The sequence below is a fragment of the Lithobates pipiens genome, unplaced genomic scaffold, assembly GCF_037356315.1.
Source record: "Lithobates pipiens isolate NorthernLeopardFrog02 unplaced genomic scaffold, aLitPip1_a1.2 Scaffold_8, whole genome shotgun sequence".
In the NCBI taxonomy this organism is placed as follows: Eukaryota; Metazoa; Chordata; class Amphibia; order Anura; family Ranidae; genus Lithobates; species Lithobates pipiens.
In genome coordinates, this window is record NW_027507903.1 from 552,517,553 (window position 1) to 552,532,846 (window position 15,294).

General features: G+C 41.6%; 1 protein-coding gene across 1 annotated transcript in view; it reads left to right on the top strand.

Annotated features, from left to right (window-relative positions):
- AP3M2 (adaptor related protein complex 3 subunit mu 2) overlaps positions 1-10,339 on the top strand; it is a 39,090-nt gene extending 28,751 nt beyond the window's left edge. The window contains exons 5-9 of the mRNA XM_077469921.1: positions 389-474; positions 1,719-1,852; positions 2,683-2,890; positions 2,970-3,114; positions 9,430-10,339. Of these exons, the coding sequence (XP_077326047.1) occupies positions 389-474; positions 1,719-1,852; positions 2,683-2,890; positions 2,970-3,114; positions 9,430-9,530 (674 nt within the window). The 3' untranslated portion in view covers positions 9,531-10,339. The remainder of the gene's footprint in view (positions 1-388; positions 475-1,718; positions 1,853-2,682; positions 2,891-2,969; positions 3,115-9,429) is intronic.
- The last annotated feature ends 4,955 nt before the right edge of the window (positions 10,340-15,294 follow it).

The window sequence follows — 15,294 nt, forward strand, 5'->3', positions numbered from 1 at the left end:
TAGGTGGTACAAAGTCACCCATGGCTCAAATTTTGGTTGTTTCAGCATGTATCCGTCTGAAATTGAACTGTGTGTGTCTAGCATTACAATCACCACATGTCAAGAGGTTGGGGATTCTGGAAATTGTCCCAGGTGCCTGAAGAAAAGATGGTGGAGCTTTGCCACAAAATTTGCAAAGTGCATTTCTGATTAAGCTTGAGTTGCATCTATTCAAGGTATGGATAGATTAGCAGTTAGTGCCAGTTTCTTACTGGCATTTCAGTGAAATTTTGGCAAGTGACATTGAATTTAGTGAACACCTAATTGGGGGCAGTACTAGTCATCTCTCTACAGTTCTTCAATGAATGTACAAATATAAGCCATACTAATTATGCCTTCTGTATTACAGGCTGCACAGTAACTGCTGAGATCCAGGGTGTGATCGATGCCTGTGTAAAACTGAGCGGGATGCCTGATCTAACACTTTCTTTCATGGTATGTCAGAAGTAATAAATGGCTGTCTGATAGAAAATGTAATTTGCCAATTTCTCGTCTCAATACTAGATCCAAGGCAGCTGCATCGTTCACAGTGACTAAAAAGGAGAAAAGCAATGAGGCCAACAATAATGCAGTAAATACATAAGTGTTAAAAACAGTAATACACTCCCAAACACTTGGGAAGAAGGGAAAGAATGGGCAGTCGGCTTAAATCAGTTTCTATAGATCCCTCATCCCTACTGTGGCCAGCAACTGGGAATGCTGTTGTGGTAAAACAGGCCAGTCCTTACAGTTCTGTGCAGCGAAGGGGAAGTAAAAATTCTAGACGCTACAATCCGACTCCACCCACTCCTGAACATGAAGAGGTACCTTATGGAATCATGGTACGTTTTTGGGGAAACACTCTATTCTTTCTCCTGAACTCTACTTGGTGCCACCCAGATGAAAAAGAGCATTTAGTAAATAATATATCAAATCAGCAACCAAAAAGCCCTAACAGAATAAATAGATTATCCAACAAGCAGGCTTGGGTAGTCCCCAGAGGTCAGACAGATGAAAGGACAAACTTTCCCTATCTCTTTTAAAACTGATTGAAAATGCATCAGGCAAAGAAACCGGAAGTTGCGCAGTAGAAGACCCGCCCACGGCACATGTGAAGAGCTCTGTGAAATTGCACAGTCCAGAGTCCCGGAAGCCAGCCAACCCACAATACATGTGAGGAGCTCTGTAGAGTTGCTCAGTCCAGAATTTAGGAAAAAACCTACCCATAGCACATGTGAGGAGCTCTGTGAAGTTATACAGTTCAGAGTTTAGGAAGCAGACCCATCCCACAGCACATGCGTTTATCTCTAAGAAATTGCTCAGTCCAGAATTTTAGAAACTGACTCTCACACAGCACATGTGAGGAGCTCTGTGAAGTCTGGGTGCAGTGGATTGCATATAACTTGGGGTACATTGAGTGGATATTCGTTCTTAAGCATGGGGTGTATGCTGGATAGCATTCACAATTTGCCTGATTTCATATATCTGGAATTACCCTTTAGTACTAATCTCAATTTACTTCGCTCATTTAGTACTAATGCCATTTACATTTTTTCCTGTTTATGCAAAAGTAATTAAATAAAACAGTTTTTACAGATGAACAATACAGTGTAACAAGTGACAGCAAGTGCCTTACAATATTACAGGAAAATGTACAGATGTTATAAATTACGTAATGATATGCCTTTCTCATTAACCAGAATCCTCGTCTCCTGGATGATGTCAGTTTTCACCCCTGTGTACGTTTTAAGAGATGGGAATCTGAGCGAATTCTGTCTTTCATCCCCCCAGATGGCAACTTCCGCCTGCTGTCCTACCACGTCAGTGCTCAGAAGTAAGAAAGGGAACCTTTAGAATCCTGCTGGGGTGTAAGGGACCACTATACCAAAGGCCGCAGCACACTTCTTAAGACATCATAAATAATTTGTGAGATCATACAGGACAAGTTCAGTTAGGATGAAAGTTCACTTGATTTTTAATTCTTTCTATATTTTTTATATAATACAAGCAGAATGAATGACACAAATTGCAACCTACAGTGTATATATACATTCCAGAGTGTCTCCTTAATTCTGCAATTTTGAGGTTTTCAAGCCTGCCTTAAATTTTTTTTTTTTTTTTTTTTTTTTTAATGAATAGCAGGAGAAGGATAGGGAGGAGAGAGAAGGGTATATGGGTATAAAAAAAGGGGGTATGGGGGAAAAAGGCAGGGAAGGAAGGAAATAAAGTTGAGGAAAGCAAGAAGAGGTGGCTGCCATTCAACTTCCCTGGAGAGGGCGAGAGAAAGAGTAGCTTGCTTTCAGAGGAGGGGAATGCACATTTTGACAGCATTAAATAGTTGAAAGAGAAGGGATTGTTGGGCTCATTCACTTGAATGGGCTGCCTTAACACAATGAATGTTAAGGAGTTAAAAAAACACAGGTAATTGTAATGCACTAGGTTGCTAAGTTGTGAATGGGCCCTTGCTGAAAATGAAGTAATATTTTTGTCCAGTAGATGGCGTTATAGGTCACCTTATTGACTTCTTGTGGAGTACACTGTGTAGAGGTTGCTAATTGTATTTGTCACTTAGCCATGATGCATTAGCTATTCAGTATGAATGAATTTCCACCAGAGATGTTGCAGCTGTATGCAGATTGGTAGCTGATTAGTTCTATCTTACAGCTTGGTGGCCATTCCAGTCTATGTAAAGCATGCAATCAGTTTTCGGGAAGGCACCAGTTCTGGGCGATTTGAAGTGACGCTGGGACCTAAGCAGAGCATGGGCAAAACCGTGGAGGGGGTGACTCTTACTGGACAGATGCCAAAAGGGGTCCTGAATATGACACTCACCTCATCTCAGGGGACATATGTCTTCGATCCGGTGACCAAGGTGTGTTTCCACTGCAATATGAATACTACTGAAAAATGTGGCTAAAACTCCTCACACTTTTTATTATCCCCATCCACAGTTGTTGTCATGGGAGGTGGGGAAAATTAATCCTCAAAAACTACCAAGTTTAAAGGGAACCATGATTCTCCAAGCTGGATGCTCAAAGCCAGATGAAAATCCAACGCTGAACCTTAATCTCAAGATCCAGCAGTTAGCAATCTCAGGTATGCTCTGTACTATATTACATCTAGATATAACTGGCTTTATTAGTAGGGTAAAAACATGTTTTAAGGAGGCTTAAAAACCCATGTTACAAGTGCATATATTAGTGTCTGCCATCCTGTCCTAAAAAAGCATATAGACACAAATCATCCCAAACAGGAGGGGGAAGAAAAAAAGCAAGGGCTTATAGAATAACAGAAAACACATCTCTGATAAAGTAAAGTATAAACACTTTATTCTTAAATATAAAACATGGTGGTTAACTGGTCATTAGTACTGGACTTGCTCATGAGTGTTAAAGCTAATCACAATAGACTGGCCAAACAATTACACATACATATGGGACATATACAACATAAAACAAATATATCAAAAGACGTCCGGACACAAGGTATATTGGTGTAGGTTGTACTCACTTGGAAAATGCAGAGTGCTTAGCAAATGCTGTAGATGGAACAACCAAGCACCAACCCTCTGGAGGTTCGAGCCATTGGGAGGTAAGGAAAGGGGCCATCGATGCTGGTCAATCCAGGATTCTGCAGACAGACTATAGTCTGACCAATGACATAGAAGCAATTAGTCTGTCAGAAAAAAAAACAGCAAAGTCTATGGTATCAATTACTTGACAAACCCAAATATAGAGTTAACCTGTCAACAAGTTTAGTGAGCGCATGATTAACGCAGGAATGTCGCATCAATCATATGTTACCGCTCCGGTTGGAAACTCAGACTAGGTCAATGTAGTTAGTCCTCTTCATGATCAAACAACTCGGAGTTGTGTCAAAATGTTTTTATCGGTCGGGTGTCATCTGAAGGTCCGATGCTTAAATGCCTTTGTAGCCACCGCTCCTCCCCATATAGGGGTTGGTGCAGATCCGTGGATATCAAGCCTTCACTACCTACCCTCTGTCCACCAAGTGGAAGGATTTCCCATCTATTACCCGAGAGGTTTGCCAACACAGTGGGGGATGTCGTCGTAGTGTGGCATCCTGGCAGAAATGAGGTCAACGCGTTTCACAATGCTATTGCGTAGCTTCGTCTGGACGTTAGGGCAGCGTATGAGGGTTCAATTTAAACATCATCCACTCCTCAAATGTGCCCACCCCTACTGAGGAACAATCCTAAAGGAGATTCACATGTAGTGAAGAACGATTGGATTTGTGTCTCTTATTGAGCTCAAACATGCATTCAAACATTTTAACAATTTCTTTAGAGGTTTTATAATCTCTGGGTTTGTAGTGTCTGGTGGGTAATATCCGTCAATCTATATCTGTCAGATATTCAATTATTCAAGATACCTTATTATTTCAGCATCGAGGGATATGGATATTTGGATATATACATGAGGAAATGGGATCATGATTTTACAGGGGTATATAGGTCCCCTCAGACCAAACACGAAACCAAACACAAAACAGGACAAACGTTAATCAAGTAGTCAGTGAAAAAAAATGCAAATCCATATTGAGATCCAGGAATCCATATCCTAGGTCTCAAGAGAGGGCTGCAAATTCAATTCATTGTTTAGGCCTAGGGGCATGAGGGAACCTAATCTAAAAATCCACCATTTTTATTTCTGGAGGATCTGATCGAAATCCCCCCTCCTTGGTGGAAGATTAAGTGAGTATATACCCTTGACTTTCATGCCTGTCAGGCTGTCCCTATGAAATTGAGTAAAATGTCTCACCACGGGTTTATCAGGGTTCTTTTCTAATTTCCCTCATATGTTCAAATGTATTCTCAACTGGTGTTTTGTTTTCCCAATGTAGATTTTGTTACAGAGACATGTTAACATGTAGATGACTTTAGTTGTAGCGCAGTTGATAAGATCCCTAATCTTTGTTTCATTTGCGAGTCATGAAAAGTTGCCATTCTATGAACATACGGACAAACCTGGCAGTGCCCACAGGGGAACATACCCTTGCTTCTTGGGTATTGTGATAGCAAGATTGTTTCTGTAGTTTTTGTGAATTCCGAAGGTGTTAGGGTATTGCCTAGGTGTTTGGCCCTTCTGGCTACCATTTTCTAAGGAGGCCTTCCTCCTCAGGAAATTTGAGTTTGTTATTCGAGTCCATTACTAGTTTTGGAAAAGGGTCCTTGGTTAATTTCCTATAACAGCCGTCTCTGTGGGCACGCCGTGACAATTACACTGTCATCGTTAAATCGTCCGCTCCCGTGAACTACATCTCCCACAGTCCTCTTGAGATAGCGGTGACGTGTCTGAGTAGGCATGGTGCATGCTCCGAACGATGAATCCACGCCCCCTGTTCTCAAACATCTGACGCACCTGTTGACGTGCCTGCGTGGGAAATCTCCTGACACATGGACACCACCGGAGCGACTGGAGCCTGACCCCACACCGATTTTAACAACTCAAATGTGAGTTTTATAACCAATTGCCGACCGGGCCATAGCCAAAAGATGGCTACAGCACGGTTGGCTTATTCTGGGAGAGCGTCCATGGACGCCCTCCCAGAATCTTGCTCCCGCGCGCCCTACAGTGCGAGGGGAAGAGGGAGTGAGATGCAATGCTATGCCCATACTATGCAATGCTCTGCAGTACCCTGCCCATACTATGCAATGCTCTGCAGTACCCTGCCCATACTCTGCTAATACTATGCAATACTCTGCAGTGCCCTGCCCATACTCTGCCAATACTATGCAATACTCTGCAGTACCCTGCCCATACTCTACCAATACTATGCAGTACTCTGCCAATACTCTGCAGTACCCTGCCCATACTCTGCCAATACTATGCAATACCCTGCAGTAACCTGCCCATACTCTGCCCATACTCTGCCCATACTATGCAATACTCTGCAGAACCCTGCCCATACTTTGCCAATACTATGCAATACTCTGCAGTACCCTGCCCATACTCTGCCAATACTATGCAATACTCTGCAGTACCCTGCCCATACTCTGACAATACTATGCAATACTCTGTAGTACTCTGCCCATACTCTGCCCATACTATGCAATACTATGCAGTACTCTGCCCATACTATGCAGTACTCTGCCCATACTATGCAGTACTCTGCCCATACTATGCAGTACTCTGCCCATACTATGCAGTACTCTGCCCATACTCTGCCAATATTATGCAATACTCTGCCCATACTCTGTAGTACTCTGCCCATACTATGCAATACTCTGTAGTACTCTGCCCATACTATGCAATACTCTGTAGTACTCTGCCCATACTATGCAATACTCTGTAATACTCTGCCCATACTATGCAATACTCTGTAATACTCTGCCCATACTATGCAATACTCTGTAATACTCTGCCCATACTATGCAATACTCTGCAGTACTCTGCCCATAAACTGAATAAAGCCTTTTTTAACTAACTTACTACTCTTAGAGCGGCACTGCTCTATCTTAAAAAAAAAAAGGGGGGGGCTCATTATTAGTGTCATTGTGAAACGACTGTACGAATTGTTTTTTCTAAACTAAAACCTCGTTAGTCAGGTTTAATTGCAGTGTTGGCAAAAAAATAAGTCGTTTTGGTTTGCAGTTTGGGCACTCGGGCTCAAAAAGGTTCGCCATCACTGTCCTATGAGTTCTTTCACCACCCAGAATTCGATTGACTTCTCTCATATATTTAATCTTGTCCAAAAGGTTGAGATTCCCACTCTTATCACTTCTTTTAATGTTTTTTTTTTTTTTTTTGTTTTTTTTTTTTCTTTTCAGTTAATAGCCCTACGTTCCTCTGAGGATAGGGTGTCATGCCCTTTTGTTTTCCAGTTTACTCTGCCCAGGTCCATCTGTACCATATCCAAAAAAAATACTTAACCATTTTGTTTTTAAATTTGTTATGGACGAATTTTAATTCGTCCTTAAAATTAGTAGGGGAGAACGACATACCATGCTGTAACAAATTGGTATGTCTAGGGGCAAGGGGAAAGCTGATCACTTTTATGTCTACTCCTTTAGTCCTTTCAGTCAGTGGTTCCTCTGACTTCTTTTCTGGATACCACCCCTGCCTGAACTCCAGTCCCTGTCTGTCTGTTTCTGTTGTCTCGTTTCTGTTGTCTCTGGTTTTTTGCTGTTTTCGCGTGGTTGGGTTGCCCTGATGTCGGCCCTCCCTGTTCTCTCCTATCACCCCCTCCTTTTCTAAAAAAGGTCACAGACCTAGGTCAGTTGTCTTCATGAGTGTCACTTGGGGATCTTGTCCCTCTAAAAGTTGCCACATCGAGATCTACTTCTATTGTGGCGTATAGTGAGATCAAAGATCTCCATTTTCATCCCAATCCCCTAGGTCGTGTCTAAACTTTTTGATTGCTTAGTTGTTTTAAAATTGTGTTGTTTCCTTTCAACTTCTTTCTTGAGGATACTGTTCTGAATTTGAAATTCCGCTGTATCTTTGTGAGGTTCCAAACCTAGAGAACTCTCAATGATGGCACTGAAGAGCTCATCTAGTTGGATCCTTTCCTCCTCAACTATCAGTTTCATGACAGCCGCCCCATGGTCAATGCATGGCACCTTCTATTTGTCAAGAAATCTTGCACTATGGAGATGTTCTGCTGGAATCATCTTATCTCTAAGACCCCTTGGGACTATTTTGTGTTCTCTGTATGTTTCAAGGAATGAAACATCCCATTTCCTGTTGAGATGTTTTAATAAAACATTGATCTCCTCTTCCTGACATGGAATAGAGTCATTTTTAAATGCTTGTCTTATTTCCTGGTCAATATCCTTACCAATTACCAATTACAAATGCCATACCCAGTGGCTTTATTAGTAGTAATGATCACAGAGGTGAAATGCCAAAGGTTGATTTATAAAAATTTGCAAAGCCATTCTCCCATTGAAACTGCATGTACATTTTGTTCTATGGGAATGGGGGGAAGAAAAAAAAAAAAAACATTGTGAGCAGGCTATATACTCTACTATGCTGTTCAAAAATAAATTATTTATTTAAAATGGAAAATACTGCATTTGGCCACTAGATGAAGCTAAAGCATCATATTCATTTCCTATAATGCTTAGCTCCATCTAGTCACCAAATTTGGTATTTTCCATTTCAAACCAATGATTTACATTCGAACAGTAAAGGAAATAGTCTATTTACATTTACTTTCCCCCCCATTTGTGCAGAACAAATATGCATGCAAATATGCATGCACTTTCACTGGGTACATGTCCCTTGTGCTGATGCCCCTTCTGTTGAAACCCTCCTCCATTTATGTCTCCCATCCCTGCCACAACAATCTTCCAGTGCAGGGAGGTTAATAGAACTGTGGGAGCAAGCTCTTATTAGGTGTCCAACTATGCCCGCCCTTTTGACCCAGCTGTTCCATTCATAGAAGCTGTACTACAGGATAAACATAATCTATGAATGGAGGGGGTGGAGCTTGCAATCATCCACCCATCTTCCATTCATAATTGTCCCATAATCTCACGAGACATGTAATGACAGTCTAGTACTTGCTTGCTTGTTTGAATAGCCTGCCCATTAAAGTGTATGGGTGTGCATGGGCAGAGATAGATCAGTCAGATGCACAGACCAGATCCACTCCCTACATGCAGTTCTGGCATAAGAACATCAGCTCTGCTAAATCTGAACTACAGGTGAGCTGCAACAATATGGGATGTAAAAACCAGAAGTCAACCACTCACTTTTATGCCCCCTGGTCACATGTCTGAATAAGCCCTTTCATTTAAAGATGAGGCACCTATTTCTGCTACTGTAGCCATGGATTCCTAAAGTAGGCTCAAGCCTACTCCTCACAGCCTACTCCTTAGTATGTACAGAGACCTATATCTATATCCCGGGGTCTGCTGTCCCGCCTTTAAATCTGGAGCCAGTGGGTGCAACAGAGGGAGATTAGCACATGGACGTTCACTGGTCTCCCTCTCAGAGGGAGACCAGTGAACGTCCATTTGCGGATCTCCCCTCTGGTAAATAAACACAGAGGTGGTGTGTATTATGCTGCTGTGGTGGTGGAAGAAGCTAATAAAGCAGTCTTTGTCACAAATGTTGCATATTGCCTTCAATGTTTGCAAGAGAGAGCAAAATTTCTAGGGCTATCAGTTACTGTTCATTTTAAACTGAGCCTGTAAGGGCCCTTAAAGCGACACCTATTGGCCATTTTGGACAATATAAATGACATCTTGCAGATAATGTACAAAAAAATCAATGAGGGTAGCAATAACAATACTTAATGTAATCCTAATGACCTTGCCATATACCGGTGGTAGGTGACCTGTGGTTTTCTTTCTGCTAGCAAGGCAAAACGTAGTTCCATCCAGGTTGATGCCAAACTGTTATGTTATCTGATTTTTTAATGCTGTGTTTTAACACCCTACAGGTCTGAAAGTGAACAGGCTGGACATGTACGGTGAGAAGTACAAACCCTTCAAAGGAATCAAATACATGACCAAGGCTGGAAAGTTCCAAGTCAGAACATAAGGGGGTGATGCTATCCAAGGAATATCTCCTAATGTCTGTGAAGTGTGCAGCCATCTCTGGTGCTCATGCTGCTTTGCTCCCATGTTAATAAGCAGAGTATGCAGAGGGTGTGACCTGCTGTGTGTGTTTCTAGATAACAAGTACTGTAGAGGCAATGTCATGTTGCATGGCAGGCTAGTCTTGTATGGAGACAACGTGTGTATGGGATATATTGTGCAAGTATAGAGTCATTAGGGACCAGACACAATCAGGTTTTATGTAAAACTTAATGTAAACACTTGTTAATTACCACTTAGAAAATGAGGAAATCCTGAAGCCTGGCCTGTAGCTTTCTTCCCCTGAGGAAAGACTGTATACTGCATGTGTGTGTGCGCGAGTGAGTGAGTGGCCCATTGTTCTCCAGTGTATGACTACTATACCTGCATGCTGGGTAATACTATAGCAAAGAAAACAACATACTCTGTTTTATTGTATGCTATGACTACTAAAGTGGCATATTGATGGTTTGATCTAATCTGCAGCAACCAGCAATTCTGGTAGCTTTATACCTAATTTGCTTCTATGAGTAGTTTTAAAGGGTTAGTTCACTTTATAATAATATTTGTAATGTGGGCAAAGAGCCCCATTAGGTTATAAATACTAGTGTACTTGAGAGAAATTCGCCTTCCTGAAAAAAACATTGCAAACAGAGAAACCAATGCGTCGTTTAGCTGAGTAGATAATCTAAAAAGACACGCACACCAGCTGTTGCTCTTAGAAAAAATCTTCATATTTATTCAAAAACGACAGTACACATACACAGATAAGATCAGTTGATGCATTTCAGCCTACAAGGCCTTAGTCATAACAGTTATGACTAAGGCCTTGTAGACTGAAACGCATCAACTGATCCTATCTGCGTATGTGTACTGTGGTTTTTAAATAAAGATGAAGATTTTTTTTTTTTAAGTCCAAAAGTGATTTCCTCAAAGTTTAGCCTAAAAAAACAAGCACACTCATTGATTAGCGACAATCTGCATATAAGCTAGGAAGGATGCTTTCTTGAGTGTGCCCCTAGGACAGTGATGGCGAACCTTGGCACCCCACATGTTTTGGAACTACATTTCCCATGATGGTAATGCACTCTGCAGTGTAGTAGAGCATCATGGGAAATATAGTTCCAAAACATCTGGAGTGCCAAGGTTCACCATCACTGCCCTAGGATAACAGAAGCAAACCTGGCGCTCCTGTATTGCTCATCCACAAATCTGCACATCTGTGCTGTCCCTCCACTGTCACAGCTGCACTGAGTTCAACATACCATCCCAGCTTATGGATGGCTTTGATCAATGAGAATGCAAATTTTTGGCCAGGCATTATGGAAGGTGCAGTTGGCCTGCAGGTATGTAACTTAAAGGAAGTTAAATTTTTCTAAAATTTTGGGGCACCTTGAGTGTGCTGCAAATTCTATTTTAAAAGTGAACTAGCCCTTTAAACTGTACTTGTCAAACAAAATTGTCAGGCATTTTGATTGCTAGAGCCATTCCCATAATAGTCATGAGATCTCCGGTGTTGGCATAAAACACTAAGAAGAACATGGCAATGACCAGGCCAAAGGGATTCTGGTCATTCTGATGTCTCTGAATTGGTCTTGTTGAATCTGGTATGCCGACGTGGCACGTCTGGTTGCAGTTTAAAAAGTATGCTATAGGACAGGGGTCTCCAAACTTTGTGTACTCTCCTTCTGACTTTGAGAGGGCCAGACACTGGCCAGTGTGGGTAGAAAATTCCCTGACGTCAATTGGCGTAAATAATGCCCCATGATTGATATTAGAGGGAGGAACAGTGCCGCATTGTTGGTATCAAGGCCAAGAAAAGTGCCCCATAGGTCTCCAAACTGTAACTCAGGGGCTGGATATGGCCCTTTGCTTATCTTTATCTGGCCTTTGGGGCACTATTCTATTAACTGACACCAATCCTACCACCCACTGGCACAATCAATGGCGCTATTCTTCCCACTGATACAACCATTCGGGCCTCCCAGTCATTTGTTCATGGCCACTGATCCCAGAGCATTTTCTACTTCCACTAACCACAGTTCGCCCCCCCCCCCCCTCCCCCCCAAGCCTTAAGGACAGTAAACTGGCCCTTTGCTTAGAAAGTTTGAAGACCCCCTGCTATAGGAAAATGTATTTGCTGCCTACAGCAACCAATCTGGGTGTGAGGGGTTTAGTAAGTAATCCCTATTTTTTTTTTTTTTTTACTAGGGTAGGGTGACTCATAGCTGACAGGGCCTGTGTCGATGGGTTTTTGTTCTCTTAAATTAGGTTTTGCATTCCCATCCAAGTTAAGGGAAATACAAAACCCACATGAAGCAGGTAAGAAAGAAAACAAATGCCTCTATCATTTCTGAATGATCTTTGAAGCTCCCCAAACTGATGTAAAACTGATGTCACCAAGACAAGCCTAAAGCCCATTGACTCTGGTGTTACTCAGCTATTACAGCACAAATGTGCAATACTACAGAGCAGCTAAACTTGTGCATGAAATCCTGATGGTGAATGTGCAACGCACTGACCCTCTCCGAGGTGCTGACTTGATGGTGAACCTGGCAAGTGGGACATGTCTGCTTGAGCATGTACTTACTTAAATAAAATAGGATCTGATGGTTGTTTATTTTTCATGTGTGATAATAAAGAATATCTTAAGTGACCCACTTCTTTAGTAAACTTCTCCAATGATTCAATGAACGAGACTTCCACCTAGATGACAGCCATAGACAATTCTCCTTTTGACACATTAAATAAAAGAAATGCCCTCCAAGCCAGGCCACTTTACCAAGGTTTCTTTAGTCACACACATATATTTAAGACAGAATGGGATCCCGCTGTGCACTTTGTGTGGACCTCATGTGTGCACTAATTTAACTCCTCCTATCCCGTATCATGCAGCCAGGCTATGTGAAACCTACCACTGGGGAGGGAGCCACGTCACTGACCCACTCACTACCAGAGGACCGGTCATCTACACCAGGTACCACGCTTCATGACTGGCTGCAATGTATCTTGCACCATTTCTGATTACCAACAGTTCCTCCATATACCTTCTGTAGTGGCTTTGCTTCATACCCCTCATTTGTTTAACTGACCCTAGTTCGTTCTTATACCGGGAACCTTCATGCACCCCTTTGAAATGACTTCAAACCAGACTTGGTTGATGCAACTTTATTTGAACGTTTTGCAGTGCAGTTCAACATGAACAATTCAATGCAACATTCCCTTACAAACTCAACTAGGATGCTCCGCAAGGTGATAGTAAATTAGTGCCACCCCCGAAGACTTGGTGGTTCTCTGGACTCCTGGTGCCTTTTGATGGACTGCAGTGCACAACAGTCCTCCCTTTTGGTGCTCCACAACAATCATAGCATCTTCCTGAGAAAGCTGACACTCTGGAATCCAGCCTTCCCCCTTATTTATATCACAGGGCAGATAGGCTGGGTTCATTAATGACTACAGTGCTGCATTTATTTGTGTATTTTATAGCTGCCTGAAATTCAGTTTAACCTATAGCGCTGTACAGTATCTTTTAAAGATGAAGTAAGCTCTCCCACTCTGATGCTTCTTCTCATTTAGTCCATTATAATAAGTAATTATCAAACTATAGCCACTGTAATCCATCCCAAATCGCAAATTATTTACTGTTTAAAGAAACTTTAAAAAACTTGTTTCCAGGGGTAAGGCAGCACCATCTTAAGTATTGTTTTCTGAGTCCACAGTAGAGTGTATTTCTGCCCTTACGTTGAGCATTTCCTCTACTGTTAACCAAGCCTCCTTTTCAATTTCTATGGCAACCCTGCTCATAGCTGACTTGTTTTATTTCATAGTATTTACTTGTGCCGATTATCTAGTGTTTGCCTATGTCAGTATTATCAGCTTCAGCTGATAAGACTGCAGTTATACTGTCCAATGCCTTTTTTTTCCACTCCATGTGATGTCACATAGGGTGTAGGAGGAAGCTCTGAGTAATTATGCAGTCTTGTGGGATTTCTGTGTTGTGCTGTAAGAAAACCTGATAATAGATAGACAAGCACACAAAGTGTGCCGTAAATCAGGGGAGATATGGGCATGCTCAGTGATGACATTCTAAAGAACAAAAGGGATTACAACAATCCTATACAAGTAAGGAGATATCTACAAGCAGTGTTCATTATGTTTTTTTATGCTGATTCACATGGGACAAAGTTGTGGGGGAGAGTTTACAAGCACTTTCATTTCCAATCATTTTTATTAGTTTTAACAGATGAACTGTACATTAAACGTTTTGACATTTAAGAGAGAAAGAAACATAACTTATCTAGGCCTTCACGACCTAGGAGGCTTTAAGAAAACATTTTATCTGCTCCAGAGTCTTCCTCTTCCTTTCTTCTCCTTTATTGGTTATTTTTCCCTTTTCTCTTCTCCCTCCCGCTCCCTTCTCTGTTAAATCATTTCAAGAAACAAACTAACTAGGAGCATATCACACAAAGGGAAAAGAGATACAAAAAATCAACTTTTATCTGTTTAAACTCATATTTCCCTTGGGTTTACAAGCACTTTAATAAATTCCTATCTTATGAGTAATGCAATTTCCAAGCAGAAAATTAATTTAAACAAAAAAGTGGCAATAAGCTTTAGGTGGGTAATTCCTCTATCTTGAGGGGACAGTACATCCGATGGACAGTACAAGTATCAAGGGGCTTTTTTTAAGATTGGCAAACCTAGGACCATTTCACCAGTCTGTATCAGTCAAACATTCAGCCACAACAATTCTGGTGAATAAAAACTATACTTTTTAAATGCAAATGAGCAAATTGAGTGAGTCTTCAGTGTATCCTGAATACAGTGCTCTGAACATAAATATGGAGTAGTGCAGATCTCTATAGGAAAGCATTTACAATTCTTAGTTTTACTTGGTGCAGGGTGGTGAATGTTGATGGTTAAATCTCATTAGTTTACACTGGTCTTTGAAGCCTAGTGTTTTCTATTGTATAGTGCAAACATCTAAATGTGTATGAATGTTTCTTGATGTGTGGATAAATCTTGACAGTAGTTGTGTTTAAAAACTACAGCAGCAAATAATCAGGCACTGGACACTTTCAAATCCATTGCATCTTATTGATTTATAAATGCCAATTAGCTTTTTTGTTTGGCTTAGGCGGTTAGCTCAAGTTTTTATTGCTATCTGGAAAGATTTCTTTTAACTTCCTGACCAGGTAATGGGCATAAGGGCTGTTGTTGGCTTCACACCTGTATTGTCTGTAGCGGTCTCCCCGACCTCCAAGGGCCTGGTGGGGACCCCCAGAGGCCGGAAGGGCTGACATTCCTCCTCAGGGTGCAGGTTACTAGGCATGGTGGGTGTAGGGCAAGATGGAAAGATGGGCACCAGTCACTTTTAAAATGAACAAAGAGAGTTTTATTTATCTTAACAGGAAGAGGGGGAAAGACTGGTAGGGCATAGGACACCCCTAGGGAAATGCAATAGCAAATTGTCAGACTCCTTGGACGAAAATAAAACTAGGCAGACAGCAATACAGAAAAGGGGCCTTTAAGCTGAAAGCAGCGATCTGTATCTTGTAACAACTGCTGTCTCTTATAGCAACAACTTCACTCACTGTAGATCTTCAAGCTCAACTCACTGTATGCCACTGTAGATCCTCAAGCTTATCTCACAGCTACCTGCTGGACTTCTCCAACTTTACTCACAGCTACCCACTGTACCTTCGCTTGAATCTTTACTCACGTCTTCC